We start from the raw sequence: 20,339 nt of genomic DNA on the forward strand, positions 1-20,339 counted from the left end.
TCTGGGAGGGTAATAGGCCTTTTGCCTAGTCACTGATTAGCAGTTCAGTATAGGTTAAATGTGTTAAGATTTGTTCAGAAAATTCACTTGGATGAAGAACTTTTACTTGTACCTTTGTCCGGGACAGCAGTTGACCCCCATGGAGAGGAGGAGCGGTCAACATATGGATGGCAGATTTCCTTCCCTGAAGGACATTAGTGAACCAGATAGGTTTTAATGAAAATTGAAAACGGATTCATGATCATCATTAGACTTTTAATTCCAGAATATTATGAAAGTCAAATTTCACCATCTGCTGTGGTGGGATTCGAACCTGGGTGTCATGATATACAAACATGCAGCTAATGAACACATAGAATAGGACACGACCAAAGAGCAGTCAGGACACTCAGGGGTGGTATCTCACTATAAAAGGGATGAGGCACTCACACCCCGCCTCTTTCCACAGACCAACATCTACAGAGTGAGACAGGCATCACACCCCAGCACATGGCTTAGAGCAAGGCTGGTTCAGTTAGACTGAGTTACTACATTTAGATTAGCAGAGAGTCAAACTCATTGAGAACTGTGTTAATAGTTCAATAAAACACATTGAAATCACTTCAAAGTCTGGAGCATCTTTTACTCAAATCTGCTTCAAGTGGCAGCTTGTGTTATTCCAAATTATATAACACAACTATAGGTACCCAGAGTATTTCCCTGGGTCTCTGGATGATACACCTTATCATCTCCCCGGCAGGGAGACGAGGCCATTGGCGAGGAGTATGGTAAGGTAGGCTGGTGGTTTGGAGGGTAGTTGGAACTGTTTAGGGAGAGGCAGGGAGTGGAGGGTAGTCAGGAGGGTGGGGAGGGTAAGCAGGATGGTGTGGGGGAAGTTGGTGGGTGGAGGGGTAGTCCAGAAGTTGGGTGGTGGTCGGAGGGTGGGGATGGGTGTCGGATGGTCAAGGACTTTGGGTAGTCCGGTGTGGAGCAGGGGTCAGTATACTTACCTAGTTAGTGCTTTTAATTCTTCTAACATTTCCTGGGTTACTATTCTGCTAAGAGAATGGGAAACATCCAAAATCTCCATTTTAATCACAGTATCAAATGTTTCCCAGTGCAGGGTAACTGGCCTTTGAAAATTTAAGCTACCCGCCCAAATCCCATGCAGGTGGGCCAGGCATGAGGCAGTCGAGGAGATCCCCACTGGGGTGCAAAGGTAAGTATAGGCCCCAGGAGGAGGGTACTGCACCCCTGACAATGGTTGGCAAAGTACAAACCCAGCAGCGTCAACCTGGCATTGCCAACCAGTTCCAGGGGCAGGGCCTAGTGGGTATGCTTGTGGAGGGGGGCAATGATGCGTGGTGCAGAGGGCGTGCCAACTATACTTCTGCTGTGTTGGTGGCCGGTTTTCAATGCCGGTGTGGATAAGGGTAAGGAGCGGATCGCCGTTGATGTTTGTCAGGGGATGGGGGTGCCACCAATAACTCCATGATGGGTGCTGGGGACCGTTAGGCTGCAGCACTGATCAGGGTGCCCTTTAAAGAGGATGCCCTGATCTTTTTAGAGCTAGTTCCTGGCTCCATGAGGCTCCACCCTGCCAGAGTGATGGTGTAAAACACGCCTACTCAATGTCCTTGTCTAAAAAGCTCAAAATTCCACAAGAAAACTGATATGTGTAACTGGTGAGTTCCACGCTAGTTTTCATTCTGAGCCTGACACTTTGCCAAATTCTGGTAAGAATCTGCCCCAGATGTGTTTTGCTAACCACTTTCTGGACATGTTCTGACGCTTACAAGGCTCTGTGAGACCAACAGCACAATCCTCAGGGATGCGGCCTCCACGAGAGAGAAAGTTCATTTGACGCCACAAATCACCCTCAATTAGTGCATTAGCTACTCTAATTGACTCCCTGTCTCCATCTCCACGAAGCAGGCAACTGATCTTGTTACCAGTCTGACCCTAGGTACGACAGGAATTCTTTGTGGAGAAATCCAGATGTAGCTCCCCTTATTTTCCTGGATCCTTGCCTCCAACCCGTCCCTGCAGGCCTGGGGAATTCCAGCCCAATGTGTTCGACAGCATTATTTTCTTTGAAATAGTGCCATAGGATCTTTTAAATCCAAAAAAGGAGCAGGATGAAGGCCTCGGTTTAACACGTCATCCAAAAGCTGCTTCTCCGACATCCAATACTGGATGAGCAGAAACATCCTCCATTTAAATGTGGGGAAGACTGAATTTATTGTTGGCAGAATTCCCTCCAAACTCCATTCCCTAACTATCCATGGAATTCCTTACCCTAGCAACAATCTGAGATTAAGCCAGCTTCAGAATTTTGGTGTCACATTTGAATCCAAGTATTGGATTGGATTGGATTGGATTTGTTTATTGTCACGTGTACCGAGGTACAGTGAAAAGTATTTTTCTGCGAGCAGCGCAACAGATCATTAAGTACATGGGAAGAAAAGGGAATAAAAGAAAATACATAATAGGGCAACACAAAGTATACAATGTAACTACATAAGCACTGGCATCGGATGAAGCATACAGGGTGTAGTGTTAACGAGGTCAGTCCAAAAGAGGATCATTTAGGAGTCTGGTGACAGTGGGGAAGAAGCTGTTATTGAGTCTGTTCGTGCATGCTCTCAGACGTCTGTATCTCCTGCCCGATGGAAGAAGTTGGAAGAGTGAGTAAGCCCGGTGGGAGGGGTCTTTGATTATGCTGCCCGCTTTCCCCAGGCAGCGGGAGGTGTAGATGGAGTAAATGGATGGGAGGCAGGTTCGTGTGATGCACTGGGCGGTGTTCACGACTCTCTGAAGTTTCTTGTGGTCCTGGGCTGAGCAGTTGCCATACCAGGCTGTGATGCAGCCCGATAGGATGCTTTCTATGGTGCATTTGTAAAAGTTGGTAAGGGTTAATGTGGACAGGCCGAATTTCCTTAGTTTCCTGAGGAAGTATAGGTGCTGTTGTGCTTTCTTGGTGGTAGCGTCGACGTGGGTGGACCAGGACAGATTTTGGAGATGTGCACCCCTAGGAATTTGAAACTGCTAACCATCTCCACCTCGGCCCCGTTGATGCTGACAGGGGTGTGTACAGTACTTTGCTTCCTGGAGTCAATAACCAGCTCTTTAGTTTTGCTGGCATTGAGGGAGAGATTGTTGTCGCTGCACCACTCCACTAGGTTCTCTATCTCCTTCCTGTATTCTGACTCGTTGTTATTTGAGATCCGGCCCACTATGGTCGTATCATCAGCAAACTTGTAGATGGAGTTGGAACCACATTTTGCCACGCAGTCGTGTGTGTACAGGGAGTAGAGTAGGGGACTAAGTACGCAGCCTTGCATGGCCCCGGTATTGAGGACTATTGTGGAGGAGGTGTTGTTGTTCATTCTTACTGATTGTGGTCTGTTGGTCAGAAAATCAAAGATCCAGTTGCAGAGTGGGGAGCCAAGTTCTAGGTTTTGGAGCTTTGATATGAGCTTGGCTGGGATTATCGTGTTGAAGGCAGAGCTGTAGTCAATAAATAGGAGTCTGATGTGGGAGTCCTTGTTGTCGAGATGCTCTCGGGATGAGTGTAGGGCCAGGGAAATGGCATCTGCTGTGGACCGGCTGTGACGGTATGCGAATTGCAGTGGATCAAGGCATTCTGGGAGTATGGAGGTGATGCGCTTCATGATCAACCTCTTGAAGCACTTCATTACAACTGAAGTCAGGGCCACTGGATGGTAGTCATTGTGGCATGTTGCCTGGTTCTTCTTTGGCACCGGTATAATGGTGGTCTTTTTGAAGCAGATGGGGACCTCGGAGTGGAGTAGGGACAGGTTAAAGATGTCCACTAACACCTTTGCAGGCTCTGAGTGCACGACCAGGGATCCCGTCCAGGCCCGTCGCCTTCCGAGGGTTCACTTTCAGGAAGGCCGATCTGACTTCGGAAGCTGTGATAAAAACATAAGAACATAAGAACTAGGAGCAGGAGTAGGCCATCTGGCTGATCATGGCTGATCTTTTGTGGACTCAGCTCCACTTTCCAGCCCGAACACCATAACCCTTAATCCCTTTATTCTACAAAAAACTACCTATCTTTATCTTAAAAACATTTAATGAAGGAGCCTCAACTGCTTCACTGGGCAAGGAATTCCATAGATTCACAACCCTTTGGGTAAATAAGTTCCTCCTAAACTCAGTCCTAAATCTACTTCCCCTTATTTTGAGGCTATGCCCTCTAGTTCTGTTTTCATCCGCCAGAGGAAATAACCTGCCTGCATCTATCCTATCTATTCCCTTCATAATTTTATATGTTACTATAAGATCCCCCCGCATCCTTCTAAATTCCAACGAGTACAGTCCCAGTCTACTCAACCTCTCCTCGTAATCCAACCCCTTCAGCTCTGGGATTAACCGAGTGAATCTCCTCTGCACACCCTCCAGTGGCAGTACGTCCTTTCTCAGGTAAGGAGACCAAAACTGAACTCAATACTCCAGGTGTGGCCTCACTAACACCTTATACAATTGCAGCATAATCTCCCTAATCTTAAACTCCATCCCTCTAGCAATGAAGGACAAAATTCCATTTGCCTTCTTAATCACCTGTAAACCAACGTTTTGCAACTCATGCACTAGCACACCAAGGTCTCTCTGCACAGCAGCATGTTTTAATATTTTATCATTTGAATAATAATCCCTTTTGCTGTTCCTACCACAATGGATAACCTCACATTTGTCAACATTGTATTCCATCTGCCAGACCCTAGCCCATTCACTTCACCTATCCAAACCCCTCTGCAGACTTCCAGTATCCTCCTCACTTTTTGCTTTACCACTCATCTTAGTGCCGTCTGCAAACTTGGACACATTGCCCTTGGTCCCCAACTCCAAATCATCTGTGTAAATTGTGAACAATTGTGGGCCCAACACTGATCCCTGAGGGACACCACTAGCTACTGATTGCCAACCAGAGAAGCACCCATTAATCCCCACTCTTTGCTTTCAATTAATTAACCAATCCTCTATCCATGCTACTACTTTACCCTTAATGCCATGCATCTTTATCTTATGCAGCAACCTTTTGTGTGGCACCTTGTCAAATGCTTTCTGGAAATCCAGATACACCACATCCATTGGCTCACCATTATCTACTGCACTGGTAATGTCGTCAAAAAATTCCACTAAATTAGTTAGGCACAACCTGCCCTTTATGAACCCATGCTGCGTCTGTCCAATGGGACAATTTCCATCCAGATGCCTCGCTATTTCTGCCTTGATGATAGATTCCAGCATTTCCCCTACTACCGAAGTTAAGCTGACTGGCCGCTTTCTGCCTACCTCCTTTTTTAAACAGTGGTGTTACGTTTGCTAATTTCCAATCCGCCGGGACCACCAGAGTCTAGTGAATTTTGGTAAATTATCACTAGCCATCTCTTTTAGCACTCTGGGATGCATTCCATCAGGGCCAGGAGACTTGCTACCTTTAGCCACATAAGCTTGCCCATCACTACCTCCTTAGTGATAACAATCATCTCAAGGTCCTCATCTGTCATAGCCTCATTTCTATCAGTCACTGGCATGTTATTTGTGTCTTCCACTGTGAAGACTGACCCAAAAAACCTGTTCAGTTCCTCAGCCATTTCCTCATCTCCCATTGTTAAATCTCCCTTCTTATCCTGTAAAGGACCAATATTTACCTTAGCCACTCTTTTTTGTTTTATATATTTGTAGAAACTTTTACGATCTGTTTTTTTATTCTGAGCAAGTTTACTCTCATAATCTATCTTACTCTTCTTTATAGCTTTTTCAGTAGCTTTCTGTTGCCCCCTAAAGATTTCTCAGTCCTCTACTCTCCCACTAATCTTTGCCACTTTGTATGCTTTTTCCTTCAATTTGATACTCTCCCTTATTTCCTTAGATATCCACGGTCAATTTTCCCTTTTTCTACCGTCCTTCCTTTTTGTTGGTATAAACCTTTGCTGAGCACTGTAAAAAATCGCTTGGAAGGTTCTCCATTGTTCCTCAACTGTTTCACCATAAAGTCTTTGCTCCAAGTCTACCTTAGCTAGTTCTTCTCTCATCCCATTGTAATCTCCTTTGTTTAAACACAAAACACTAGTGTTTGATTTTACCTTCTCACCCTCCATCTGTATTTTAAATTCCACCATATTATGATCGCTCCTTCCGAGAGGATCCCTAAATATGAGATCATTAATCAATCCTGTCTCATTACATAGGACCAGATCTAGGACCGCTTGTTCCCTCGTAGGTTCCATTACATACTGTTCTAGGAAACTATCGCGGATACATTCTATAAACTCCTCCTCAAAGCTGCCTTGACCGACCTGGTTAAACCAATCGTCATGTAGATTAAAATCCCCCATGATAACTGCTGTACCATTTCTACATGCATCAGTTATTTCTTTGTTTATTGCCTGCCCCACCATAATGTTACTATTTGGTGGCCTATAGACTACTCCTATCAGTGACTTTTTCACCTTACTATTCCTGATTTCCACCCAAATGGATTCAACCTTATCCTCCATAGCACCGATGTCATCCCTTATGTCATTCTTAAATAACAGAGCTACACCACCTCCCTTACCATCCACTCTGTCCTTCCGAATAGTTTTGATACCCTCGAATATTTAACTCCCAGTCGTGACCATCCTTTAACCATGTTTCAATGGCCACTAAATCATAGTCAGTCACGATAATTTGCGCCATCAACTCATTTATTCCGAATACTGCGAGCATTCAGGTAAAGTACACTTATGTTGGCTTTTATACCTCTGTTTTGAATCTTAACACCTCGATCAATAACCTCTCCTAAGTTATATTTCCTCTTAACTTTTCTCTTAATTTTCCTTGTCGTTGAACCCATATCTTCATGTAACAACCTGCCGCGTCGCTTACCATTTATGTTTTTACTTCCCGTTTTATTCCTTTTAGTATTACTGGGCCTATTCACTGAGCTCCCCTCAGTCACTGTACCTTGTACTGTCACCATTTTTGATTTTTGACTATGGCTTCTCTGCCTTACACTTTCCCCCTTACTGCCTTTTGTTTCTGTCCCTGTTTTACTACCTTCCGACTTCCTGCACCGGTTCCCATCCCCCTGCCACATTAGGTTAAACCCTCCCCAACAGCTCTAGCAAACCCCCCCCCCCCCCCCCCCCCCGCCCCAGGACATCGGTTCCAGTCCTGCCCAGGTGTAGACCGTCTGGTTTGTACTGGTCCCACCTCCCCAGAACCAGTTCCAATGCCCCAGGAATTTGAATCCCTCCCACTTGCACGCTCTCACGAGCCATGCATTCATCCTATCTATCCTGACATTCCTACTCTGACTAGCTCGTGGCACTGGTAGCAATCCTGAGATTACTACCTTGGAGGTCCTACTTTTTAGTTTAACTCCTAACTCCCTGAATTCAGCTTGTAGGACCTCGTCCCATTTTTTAACCTATATCGTTGGTGCTTATGTTCACCACGGCAGCTGGCTGTTCACCCTCCACCCCCCCAGAATGTCCTGCAGCCACTCCGAGACATCCTTGACCCTTGCACCAGGGAGGAAACATACCATCCTGGAATCTTGATTGCATCTGCAGAACCGCCTGTCTATTCCCCTTACGATTGAGTCCCCTATCACTATAGCCCTGCCATTCTTCTTCCTGCCCTGCTGTGCAGCAGAGCCAGCCACAGTGCCATGAACTTGGCTGCCGCTGCCTTCCCCTGGTGAGCCATCTCCCTCAACAGTATCCAAAGCGGTATATCTGTTTTGCAGGGAGATGACCGCAGGGGACACCTGCACTGCCTTACTACTCTTGCCTTGTCTTTTGGTCACCCATTTTCTATCTCCCTCAGTAACTTTCACCTGCAGTGTGACCAACTCGCTAAATGTGCTATCCACGACGTCCTCAGCATCGCAGATGCTCCAAAGTGAGTCCATCCGCAGCTCCAGAGTTGTCAGGTGGTCTAACAGGAGCTGCAACTGGACACACTTCTTGCACGTGAAGGAGCCAAGGACAGTGGACGTGTCCCTGAGCTCCCACATCGCACACGAGTAGCATGACACGGGTCTGGGATCTCCTGCCATGTCTTAAACCTTAGGTTAACTTATACAATTACAATTCCAAAAAATGAAAGAAAAATAAATAATAGATTAGACAATGAAAAGAAAAAAGAAAAACTACTTACCAATCACTTACCAGGGTTAAAAAGCACCTCCTCCCCACCCAGCTTCGAATTCCCACCGAGCTTCAAATTCCCAAACTCACTCTTTGTTGTGTCTCACTCTGGCTGTGTCTTCTCTGGCTCACTGGGAGAACTCACTGATGGCGGATATGAGTGAGTTATGGGCTGCTGGGGCACTCGACGGCGGATTGTTGGTTACCTGCTCGAATCCAGCATAGAATGCAATGAGTTCATTGGGGAGGGGTGCGCTGCTGCCGGAGATTCTGCTCGGCTTCGCTTTGTAGCCCGTTATGTTGTTTAGTCCTTGCCACAACCGCCGAGAGTCTTTCTGTGATTCTGGCTTGGTTTGATATTCTCTCTTGGCATCTCGGATGGCTTTGCGGAGGTCGTACCTGGATTTCTTGTATAGGTCAAGGTCGTCTGACTTGAACGCCTCAGATCTGTCCTTCAGTAGGGAGTCAATCTCGTGATTGAGCCATGGTTTCCGTTTGGGGAACATACGTACTGGTTTCTTTGGCTCGCAGTTGTCCCCACATTTGCTGATGAAGTCTGTGATGGTGGTGGCATAGTCACTTAAGTTGGTCGCTGAGTTCTTAAATATGGACCAGTCCACTGTCTCTAAGCAGTCACGTAAGAGCTCTTCTGTTTCCTCAGACCAGCACTGCATGACCTTCTTAGCTGGATTCTCCCGCTTAAGTTTCTGCTTGTATGCCGGGAGAAGGAGCATCATCTTATGGTCTGATTTCCCAAAGTGCGGTCGGGGATGGACAGGTAGGCGCCCTTGATTTTTGAGTATCAGTGGTCAGGAGTGTTATCGCCCCTGGTGGGACAGGAGATGTGCTGGTGGAATTTTGGCAGGACACTCGTGAGGTTGGCCTTGTTGAAGTCTCCGGCCACGATGAACAAGCCTCCGGGTGTTCTGTTTCATAGTTGTTTATAACTGTGTACAGTTCGCCCAGGTCCTTCCTCACTTCTGCCTGGGGTGGGATGTAGACCGCTGTGATAATGAACTCACGTGGAAGATAGTATGGGCGGCACTTCACGGTCAGGTATTCCAGGTCCGGGGAGCAGTAGGTAGCCAGGGTCGCCACATCCAAGCACCAGGAGGAGTTGATGAGGAGGCACACCCCTCCACCCTTTGCTTTGTCTGATGACTCGGTGCGGTCCACCCGGTGATTTGAGAAACCTTCAGGTTGTATGGCACAGTCCGGTGAGGTGGGGGTGAGCCATGTCTCTGTGAAACAGAGCACACAGCAGTCTCTGACTTCCCTCTGAGAGGGAAGACTGGCGTTAAGTTCATCCAGCTTGTTTTCGATCGCTTGGACATTTGCCAGGAGTATGCTGGGGAAAGGGGTCTTGAAATCGCATTGCTTCAGTCTAACCTGCAGACCACCGCATTTCCCTCGCTTCCTCGGTTGGCGGCTGCGGCTGGATGATCCTGGGAATCGATGGGAGAAATCTGACCTTGTGGAAGGGAGGTGGTTGCGTCTGGCGGGGTCCAGGGCGCTGGCGGGGACCAGGGCGCTGGTTACATTCCCGGGGTTGCATCTGGCAGGGTCCCGGGTGCTGGTTGAGTTTGAGAGGTTGCTGGGGGGGCATGTTTGCAATCCGGATGGGTCCCGGCGCACTGCGTGCACGGGAATACCTTGCAGCATGTTCGGGTCATCGCACGGGGTCTCTGCCATTTTGTGGGTCCTGGGTCATGGGCAGGGGCTTCCTGAGGCAGGATGGGCTGAGTCCCGTGGGCTGTTCCCTCCCTGGGCACTCCTGGGGTCGGGTCTTGAAGTAGGCCCGGTTGGGCCTCCACATGGATTTTTCTTTCTTCCATCTCCAGATATGTTGGGTTGCTGGGCGGGCCTCTCCGTGTCGGGTCACTGGGCAGGTCTCTCGGGATCGGGTTGGGCCGGGTCTTGTTGTCGGGGGTCGGGTCGGGAGCTCCGGGGACTGGGCCGGGCAATCCAGGAGCTGGCGTCGGTTGTTAGGCCGGGTTGGGAGCTCCGAGGTCCGGGACAGCTCCAAATCGAGGTCAGGGCTTCACTTCCGGTTTTGGCCCGATCCACTTCCAGGTCGTGGAGGTCAGGTCGTGTCGGGTCAAACGGTCTCCACGGGGCTCGGAGGATGTTCAAGCCTGCAAGAAAAGATAAAAGAGAGAGGTTAGTAATAATGTTAATCTAAGAATTAAATTTTAAAAAATTAAAACGAGTACAAGTTAAGTAAAAAGTGGATCTGTTGAGGAGAGCTCGCAGAGAGTCGCCTCGCTCCGGCGCCAACTTCAGGAGCAGTTGAAGCAGGATAGCTTCCAACCTCATATTAGCACCATCACCAAGGTCTGTTTTTTCTACCTTTGTAACATCGCTCAACTTCACCCTGTCTCAGCTCACCTGTTGCCAAAAGCCTCATCCGAGCCTTCGTTTCCTGTGGAGTCGACTATTCCAATGTACTTTGGCTGGTCCCCCATATTCTAACCTCCGTAAACATCCACCTGTGTCTTAACTCACAACATTCCCCTATCGTCCCATGTGCTCGCCGAGCTACATTGGCTCCTGCTCAAAAATATTTTCATTTGAAAATTCTCATCCTTGTTTTTCAATGCCCCCATGATCTTGCCCCTTCCTATCACTGCAAGCTCTTCCAACCCCACAACCGACCAAGCTCCCTGCATTTGAGTAACTCTGGCCACATCTGCATTGTAATTGCTCGACCATTGGTGGCACCGCCTTCAGTTGCTTGCCCCAAGCTCTGGAATTCCCTCCCTCTACTTCTCTCTCTCTCTACTGAGCTTTCCTCCTTTCAAAGAAACCTTCCCCTTTTGGTCATCTGACCTATTACCCCCTTATGTGGCTTACTGTTGCATTTTGTTGTATAATGCTCCTTGTGATGTTTCATTCTGTTAGAGGTACTGCACAAATGTACTTTGTTGTTGTCTCATCGTGTTGTGTAACGTAGCTATCGGTTGTTACAACTGTCAGGTCTATCCCCAGTATTAAATGAATGTGTTATTCACGCTACCTCTAAGCAAAGGGTAAATAATTAACTATATTAAATCTGTAAACCAAGTTACAGCTCTCAGCAGTTCAGTTTGCTACACATATTAATTCTGAGAGAATATTTGTATGTATACCATGCAGCCAATGTAACAACAGCCGTCACGAGAAATCAAGACAGCACATATTCGCTGGAGAATTACATATTCTTTTTTTGTCTATAGACATGAAAATATGGAAGCGGATGATCAACAAAGAAATCAGCTGGGAATAAAACTTTGTTTGTATCCAAAAGCAAGATTTTTCTCCATGTATTGTATATCTTCTGCTTTCTAACCCACCACTTATGGTGATTCACGAAGAACACAAAGAATTCCTGTATTACACATCCTACAAAACCCTTTTGTACTTTGCTTTGTATGCTTTCAAGTGGGACTTCCCTCAGGAATGTCTGCTGTGTGTTAGTGTGAGTTATGTGAAGCCTAAAAGAAGAATAGAAATGGCTCCCTATCAAATTATTTACATTAACGTTGACCAATAACTGTTTTAAAGGTTGAGATTTTTCTTTGTCAATATCACCAAACCCTCGTGTCACATCGAATTGCAAGGTAAAACCACCTCATTCGATTTTCTATTCCATTGATTTCAACAGGCCAAGACATGGGATGGGCCAAGACAACTTTCTACCACTAAATGTTAAAGCAATTGTACTAACGTAAGATATTCTTCCTTGAACAGCAAATCAAATCATTTTTGTTAATATCCTTCACTGTGAGATGGTAGTTTTGTTATTCAGACATCATATCAGATGGTAAATGGCAGGCAGAGGCTGTCTATAGCTGTCAATGTTAGCCTAGATAACAACGGCCTCTATGCCTCTGAGTGATTACAGATAGAATTTGGCTTTATGCAGTAGTGTCAAGTCGGGAATAACAAATCGGCAGGCAATTAAAGTAAGAATCGGAAGAGATGTAAAAGCAGCTGCCAATTCGCTCTCGTCCATTTTACATTCTCTCTCAAAAGTGATAAACTGCTGCTCTGAGATGCTTCAAGGAGATATATTGATGGCAGTCTTGCCTTTTTCTGATTCTTCCGTTTTAATCAGAATGTTCTGAGAATAAACCACACTGCTGTGCGAAGCAGCAGTGGGGACAAAACTACTGAGCTGTCAAAAGCACAGTGCTTTGTCGGCTCAGCATAAAACTGTGTTCTTACTCAAGCACCGACAAGAGTTGCATCATTCAATGCACCACACGGTTCTGGCCACTGACCATCTCACAGAGAGGGGGGTAGGGAGGGAGGTCGGGAGGAGTGGGGCGGAAGGAAAATCTGAAGGCCACAGAATGATGTTAGGGCCGGAGTAGGAGAGATGACAGTCTTAAATAGGAGATAAAAATAACTAAGCACGGCAATTTGTGGTTCGTGGCCCATCTGGAGCATTTACATTCTGAGCCACATGGCACTATGATTCCACTGATTCCAAATGTATGCCTGACATCACTGAGGAAGCCCTAGTGCATGATATCATTCTGTGGTTACCGAACTGGTATTCCCCACAGAAAGTGTTATTTGGCTGTTCGCTTGAGTTACAATTGGAAAATAAATGGTTTTGCAATGTTAAAAAAAAGCTGCTAACGATTCTTTTAATGAATTTTATCCGCAACTACAGATAGCTATTCTATTTTGGTTGTACGTGTATGCACAAAGATGCATTTCACAGATAAAAGCAATTAATGGTTGAGTGTCAGTAATTCATGGTGTCCTCAGCACCCTACCAGTTGATGTACGATCAATGACCACTAAAACGAGGTTGTAGTCCAACCGAAGGCTTTAATAAGCTAGATGTTTCCCCCGGGGGTTGTAACTGGTCTTCCTGCTCGAGGCGATGCCCTTGCTGAGCAGGAATTGACGTGGTTCATCGCTCATAAAGGAGGACCCCCTATCACTATGTATGTAAGCGGGGAACCCGAACAGTGCAAAGATACTATGGAGGGCCTTGATAACAGTGGTTGCGGTCATGTCGGGGCAGGGGATGGCGAATGGGAACCGGGAGTACTCGTCAATCACGTTCAGGAAGTACGTGTTGCGGTCGGTGGAGGGGAGGGTCTTGATAAAATGGAAAAAGCGAGTGACCCCCGGGTGGCAGAGGTGCGCGTGGAGGGCTTGGAGGCAGTCCACTTGTGCGGTGGCACATGTGCCACGGGACAGGGCGTCAGGAGGCTCGTTTAGCTTCCCGGGACGATACAAGATCTCGTAGTTGTAGGTGGAGAGTTCGATCCTCCACCGCAAGATCGTATTGTTTTTCATCCTGCCCCGCTGTGCATTATCGAACATGAAAGCAACCGACCGTTGGTCAGTGAGGAGAGTGAATCTCCTGCTGGCCAGGTAATGCCTCCAATGTCGCACAGCTTCTACTATGTCCTGGGCCTCCTTTTCGACTGAAGAGTGGCGGATTTCGAAAGCATGGAGGGTACGTGAGAAGAAGGCCACGGGTCTGCCCGCTTGGTTGAGGGTGGCCGCCAGAGCTACGTCAGACGCGTCGCTCTCGACCTGGAAGGGGAGGGACTCGTCGATGGCATGCATCATGGCCTTTGCAAAGTCTGCTTTGATGCGGCTGAAGGCCTGGCGGGCCTCTATCGACAGGGGAAAAGCTGTGGATTGGATCAGGGGACGGGCCTTGTCCGCATAGTTGGGGTCCCACTGGGCGTAGTAACTGAAAAACCCTAGGCAGCGTTTCAGAGCCTTGGAGCAGTGAGGGAGGGGGAACTCCATAAGGGGGCGCAAGCGTTCAGGGTCAGGGCCCATAACTCCATTTCGCACTACGTGGCCGAGGATGGCTAGGCGGTCGGTGCTGAACATGCATTTATCCTTGTTGTATGTAATGTTACGGGTTTTTGCGGTCTGGAGGAATTTTCGGAGGTTGGAGTCGTGGTCCTGCTGGTCGTGGCCACAGATGGTGACATTATCGAGGCACGGGAATGTTGCCCGTAAACCGTACCGGTCAACCATTCGGTCCATCTCGCGTTGGAAGACCGAGACCCCGTTGGTGACACCGAAGGGAACCCTTAAGAAGTGGTTGAGCCGCCCATCTGCCTCGAAGGCAGTGTATTTGCGGTCACTAGTGCGGATGGGGAGCTGGTGGTAGGCGGACTTAAGATCCACCGTGGAGAAGACCTTGTAATGCGCGATCCTGTTTACCAGGTCAGATATGCGGGGGAGAGGGTACGCCTCCAGCTGCGTAAACTTGTTGATGGTCTGACTGTATTCGATGACCATCCTATGCTTCTCCCCGATCTTTACCACAACTACTTGAGCTCTCCAGGGACTGTTGCTGCCTTCAATGACTCCTTCCCTCAGTAGCCTTTGGACCTCTGACCTAATAAAGATCCGGTTCTGGGCACTGTACTGTCTGCTCCTGGTGGCGACGGGTTTGCAATCCGGGGTGAAGTTCGCAAACAGGGAAGGCGGGTCGACCTTAAGGGTCACGAGGCCGCAGACAGTGAGGGGGTGGTATAGGGCTGCCGAATTTGAAGGTTACATTTTGGAGGTTACACTGGAAGTCTAAACTTAGGAGTGTGGCCGCGCAGAGGTGAGGAAGGATGTAGAGACGGAGATTTTTGAACTCCCTTCCCTGGACTGTGAGGTTTGCCGCACAAAACCCCTTTATCTCCACTGAGTGGGAACCGGAGGCCAGGGAGATTTTTTGATTAACGGGGTGGACGAGGAGAGAACAACGCCTTACCGTGTCGGGGTGTATGAAGCTCTCCGTGCTCCTAGAGTCAATTAGGCAGGACGTCTCGTGCCCGTTGATAAATACAGTTGTTGTAGCAGTTGAGAGTGTTCGACACCGGGACGGATCCAGAGTCACCGTGGCTAATCGCAGCAGTTGAGTGTTCTCTTCGGGCAGTGTGTGGTCAGCCGAGCTGGGGTCCTGGGGGTTCATCCAAGATGGCGGCTCCCATTGGTCGTACATGGCTGGGGGTGTACAAAATGGCGGCGCCCATATCTCTAACGTGGCATCCGCGGGACAAGATGGCGGCACCCGGGTGCTGCACGTGGCCCTGGAGTAGGAAGATGGCAGCGACCACTGGCCGCACGGGGACCATGGAGAGGTTTGTGTTGGTGGTCTGAATTCGCCGCCGGAGACCGCGGCAACCGCACGGGCCTGGCATACCCCCACGAAATGGCCGTTTTTACCGCATCCCTTGCAGGTGGATGCGGGCCGGGCAGCGCTGGCGGGGGTGCTTGGCCTGCCCGCAAAAGTAGCAGCGGGGCCCGCCCGGGGTTGCCAGGCCGCCTTGCAGCACAGGCTTGTGGGGTATGGGGGATGTCTCGGGGTCGGCTGCGGAGGGGTTCCACGCTGCCCAGGGGACTGCCACGTGGTCGCGAATGTAAGCGTGGGCGTTTCTGGAGGCCACATCCAGGGAGCCTGCAAGGGCCCGTGCCTCCTTGAGACCTTGAGTGTCTTTTTCTACGAGTCGCTGGCGGATTTGTGAGGATAGCATACCTGCCACGAAAGCGTCCCGGACCAAGAGTTCAGTGTGTTCGCTCGCCAAAACTTGCGGGCAGCTGCAGTTTCTCCCCAACACCAGGAGTGCACGGTAGAATTCTTCCAGCGATTCCCCAGGGTTTGTCGCCTCGTTGCTAGCAGGTGGCGGGCGTAGACCTGGTTTACCGGGCGAATATAATGTCCTTTTAGCAGCTCCATTGCTGCATCAAAGTCTTCCGCTTCATTGATGAGGGTGTAAATCTTGAGTGCAGGACTTTCATTTTCTGTTCTCCTGTGGGTGTGTTTTCGGCCGTCCCAATATACCCTTTAAAGCACGCCAGCCAGTGTTTGAAGTTTGCCGCTGAGTTCGTCGCGTGGGGGCTGAGTTGCTTGATTCGGAGCTCCATCCTTTTTTAAAAAACTAGCTTTTTAAATTGATGCACGATCAATGACCACTAAAGCGAGGTTGTAGTCCAACTGAAGGCTTTAATAAGTTAGATGTTTCCCCCAGCAGCTCAGGTACAGAATGAAGGCTGCAGGGGCGGCACGGGCTCTTATACCCCGCCTAGCAGGGCGGAGCTACCATACATCTTAACCAATGGAAAGCATACAGTTTCCACCAATGGTGCTCCAGCATACCAGGTACCGTAATACCTCTACTACCACACCGGTTAAGGTATTTTTATCTCTCACTTAAAGAACAGCACTTCCCAACTTTGTACGAACATTTGTATTGAATAGCAGTATCGTCAATTTCAAATGCACAGGCCCTGATGCACTAAGAAATGTAAAGTTATTGACTTGTCATAATAATAATATTTATTATTGTCACAATTCGGCTCACATTAACACTGCAATGAAGTTACTGTGAAAATCCCCTCGTCACCACATTCCAGCACCTTTTCGGGCACACTGAGAGAGAATTCAGAATGCTCAATTCACCTGACAGCTCGACTTTCGGGGCTTGTGGGAGGAAACCGGAGCACCTGGAGGAAACCCACGCAGACACGGGGAGAACGTGCAAACTCCGCACAGACAGTGACCCAAGCCTGGAATCGAACCTGGGACCCTGGCGCTGTGAAGCAGCAGTGCTAACCATTCTGTGTCTTTTTCTGGATTTCCCAATATTCAGTTAGCATGAAGAACTTAGCATGCTCCCTGGTCTTGACTCTGAGCCAGTTCAGGGTCTTTGCATTCTTATATCAAGAGAGAATAGAGCTCTATGCTGCATTGGATTTACTCAGTGCTTGTTTATGTTGTAAACGTATGCACCATTCTCAATAAAAGAAAACTTTCTGACACCTTTGCAAGGAGTTAACAAAAAAAGGAAAGATTGCACCGAAGAGCGGGGCTTGGATTTTCAATCCGGGGTTCTGGGTCCTGACTCGGCACCACATCACCCTCAGTGACCGACACAATGTTTAGAGGACAAGACCCTAATTGGCCCAGAGGTGGGTTAGGTGCCGAATTACTGGTGGCTGACACGGGCTGGAGGTGAGGACGTGTCAGAGATGGCAATTTTAAGAGGCAAGGGCAGCCATTGCTGGGTTTGCCGTTGCCTGGAGAAATGGAACTGTTGGGAGAGCAGAGGGCCAGCAGCCTCATGGCACAAATGTCCAAACAATCGCTGTCAGGTCCTCGAGCTGCTCGACTCAAGTGATGACAACTTTGTGCAATGCACGAGCACCTCAGTTCAACTTTACATGATTCTTAATCAGCAGCCACAATCAATAATAGGTCTGCACTCTGCACCTGACAGTTGTGCACTAACATATCCCAGACGGTTCGCTCTTCCCATTATTAACATTGAAAATGTTATTCTGTCCCACTCCAGCCTGTTAATAAGCTCCTCAATAAGCAGAACAGCAAGTTAATTGGAGGCATGTGGGTTGGCGGCATGATTCAGCAGACTTTGAGAACCCCTCCCTCACCACCCCTCTCTATTTGGCAAGTCCCCCCCCCCCCCCTACCGTCCTGACCCCTGTCAGTCGGGCACCCAGGAACTGGCACTGCCAACCTGGTGCATCATCAGTGTCACCTGAACACCCTGGCACTGCCAGGGCATAAGGTTGACACTGCCAAATTGCCAGCCTGGCAGTGCTAAAGTGCCAAGGGGAGTGCCAGAGTACCACCTGTACCCAACCTCCCAGGTGCCATTATGCCTGGTCCACGCTTGTGTCGACCAGTGCTAAACAGCGCCCTGGCAAGGTCTCCCAGGTGCAGTCACGAGAAGGGAAGCCTTTGCTGTCAACAAGGAAGGTCTTTGCTGGCAAGAAAGGGGGTATTTGAGAGCCTGAAAGGCGGAGGGGTTTTTCATGGCGAGAAGGAGGCTGCCATTGGCGACGAAAATGGGGATTTTTGCAGGTGAGAAGGGGGGATCTTTTCCAGTGAGAAAGTTGGGGGGTGGGTGGAATTACTGTAGTATTTTTCTCAAAAAGGGTGCCCCAATCTCTAAGGATCCAGTCTTGCTGGTGCCTTTGGTTCCCTCACATCACATTTTTGACCCGAGTCACCTCTGGCTCCAAATAAATGGCTAAATGTGAATCATAAAATTTACAGTGCAGAAGGAGGCCATTCGGCCCATCGAGTCTGCACAGGCTCTTGGAAAGAGCACCCTAACCAAGCCCACACCCCCACTCTATCCCCATAACCCAGTAACCCCACCGAACACTAAGGGCAATTTTGGACACTAAAGGCAATTTAGCATGGCCAATCCACCTAACCTGCACATCTTTGGACTGTGGGAGGAAACCGGAGCACCCGGAGGAAACCCACGCTCACACTCCACAGACTCCGCACAGTGACCCAAGCCAGGAATCGAACCTGGGACCCTGGAGCTGTGAAGCAATTGTACCAACCACTATGCTACCGTGCTGCCCTTAAGGGAGGATCATGATGGGGATCATGCTGAAAGAGCCGGTAGGATTTGCACTGATATTCCTGCCCAAAATAACACATATGGTGTGATTTAATGGCCTTGTGTGCCCGACTTGGTGAGCGACGAGGTTGTTTAATCTTGCGAGATTTGAGATGCTCAAAACGTCTCGAGAGATTTAACGGAATCACGCGAGATGTCGCGATCAGGATCTTGCCCTCGCCGGGTGACATCCAGATGAATACACTGGTTCATTTAAATATGTATGCGCATATACCCCCGGAGCCCAGGAGCTAACAACCGCGCTGGGAGACCTCGCCATGGCACCGTTTAGCACTGATTTCCACAAATGTTGACCAGGCGTAATGGCACTGGGGGCGTCTCCCAGGCCATCGGAGACCCCTGGGTGTTCGGCTCTCGGCAGTGTGGTACCCTCACTCTCCCGCTGACAGCCGGGCACCTTGTCACTGCCTGGGTGCCACTGTCAGATTGGCAGTGGCACTGCCAGTGTGCCAGGCTGGCAGTGCCAGGGACTGGATCAGGATCAAGAGGTGGGGCGAGGGGGGGCTCAAGGACCCCGGAAGAGATAAGTTGGGTGCAGTGCGGTGTGGATGCGGATGCCATGGTGGAGCGGCTGAGGGAGGTCGTCAGATCCGCGAGTACTCTTCCTGCACTGGCGAGCTGAGCTCATCAGTGCAGGAAATGATATAAGTGCATCCTCGATGCGGAAGTCCCCACAAGGCCAAAAGTAAAAGCAAAGTGCTGTTACGTAGCGGTGTCTCTGTCGGTGCTGCAGGCACCGAGAAACAACCCGCTAAACGTGCCCAAAATGGGACGCTGTTTCTGTCCAGTTCAATTACGCCATTTGTCAATTTTGGGGAGAACTCTGTCCACTGTGTTTGATTGGCTAAGCCTGGGAGTGAGCGCATCGAAAAATAAACAAAGCAGTATAAAGAGCTGGAAGCCAGAGTTGAAGTATGCAATAGATATTTTAGAATATTATAAATAAAACCTGTTGCGCACAAATAAACTAGTGTCATCTGTCCATAGATCCAAGATATAAAATACACAACACTCTCTTTAAAAGTGCCAGTGTATCACAGAGACGTCAGAAGACTAACCTGTCATCCGAATGCACATGCCTGCCCTCAAAGTCACCCAGTGGGCCACTGGAAATCCCACTGCAGGCTTCAATACTCAATTCAGATTCTAGGGTAGCACGCTGGCACTGTGGTTAGCACTGCTGCCTCACAGTGCCAGGAACCCGGGTTCAATTCCGGCCTCAGGTGACTGGCTGTGTTGTGTTTACACTTATTCCCTGTATCTGAGTGGGTTTCGTCCGGATGCTACGGTGTCCTCCCACAATCCAAAGATGTGCAGATTAGGTGGGGCTACAGGGATAAGGGGGGGGGAGTCGGCCTAGGGAATATACTCTTTCAGAGGTTCAGTGCAGACTTGATGGGCTGAATGGCCTCCTTCTGCACTGTAGGAATTCTAATGTTCCACTGGGTCTATATGAGAAACAAGGTTGGTTAAAAGCAACACACAGATGTTGGCTTAAGGCTGACTTCCTAACACCAGTCCAAGAGCATAATATATATAGTCTGAAAAGCAGTTGAACTGAATTTTTCTCAAGGGGCCTAAATGGTTATATGTACCTTGCGCTGTAAACGTTTAACATATTTTTAATCATGTTTGTGGCTTTGGCTCATGGTCACTCTGCTGATGTGTAAGGGACAATAAAAGGGAAGTAAAACTATCATGTGACTGTGCTCTTTACCAGTATGCTGAGTTGTCCCCTTGGCAACCAATTAAAATAAATGCCTCACAAACTTTC

The 20,339-nt window shown here is 48.7% G+C and overlaps 1 protein-coding gene across 2 annotated transcripts in view; it reads right to left on the reverse strand.

The window, feature by feature from the left end:
- Positions 1–234: 234 nt before the first annotated feature.
- Positions 235–20,339, reverse strand: part of LOC140424828 (uncharacterized) — a 30,089-nt gene continuing 9,984 nt past the window's right edge. The window contains exons 2-3 of one of the 2 annotated variants that reach the window (XM_072508306.1): positions 8,169–10,282; positions 235–3,914 (exon numbers count right to left, since the gene is read on the reverse strand). In XM_072508306.1, coding sequence (XP_072364407.1) covers positions 8,886–9,839 — 954 coding nt within the window. In that variant the 5' untranslated portion in view covers positions 9,840–10,282 and the 3' untranslated portion in view covers positions 235–3,914; positions 8,169–8,885. Of the gene's footprint in view, positions 3,915–8,157; positions 10,283–20,339 lie in introns of both variants that reach the window. The other variant, XM_072508307.1, reaches the window with a different exon arrangement.

The sequence above is a fragment of the Scyliorhinus torazame genome, chromosome 6 (genome assembly GCF_047496885.1).
Source record: "Scyliorhinus torazame isolate Kashiwa2021f chromosome 6, sScyTor2.1, whole genome shotgun sequence".
In the NCBI taxonomy this organism is placed as follows: Eukaryota; Metazoa; Chordata; class Chondrichthyes; order Carcharhiniformes; family Scyliorhinidae; genus Scyliorhinus; species Scyliorhinus torazame.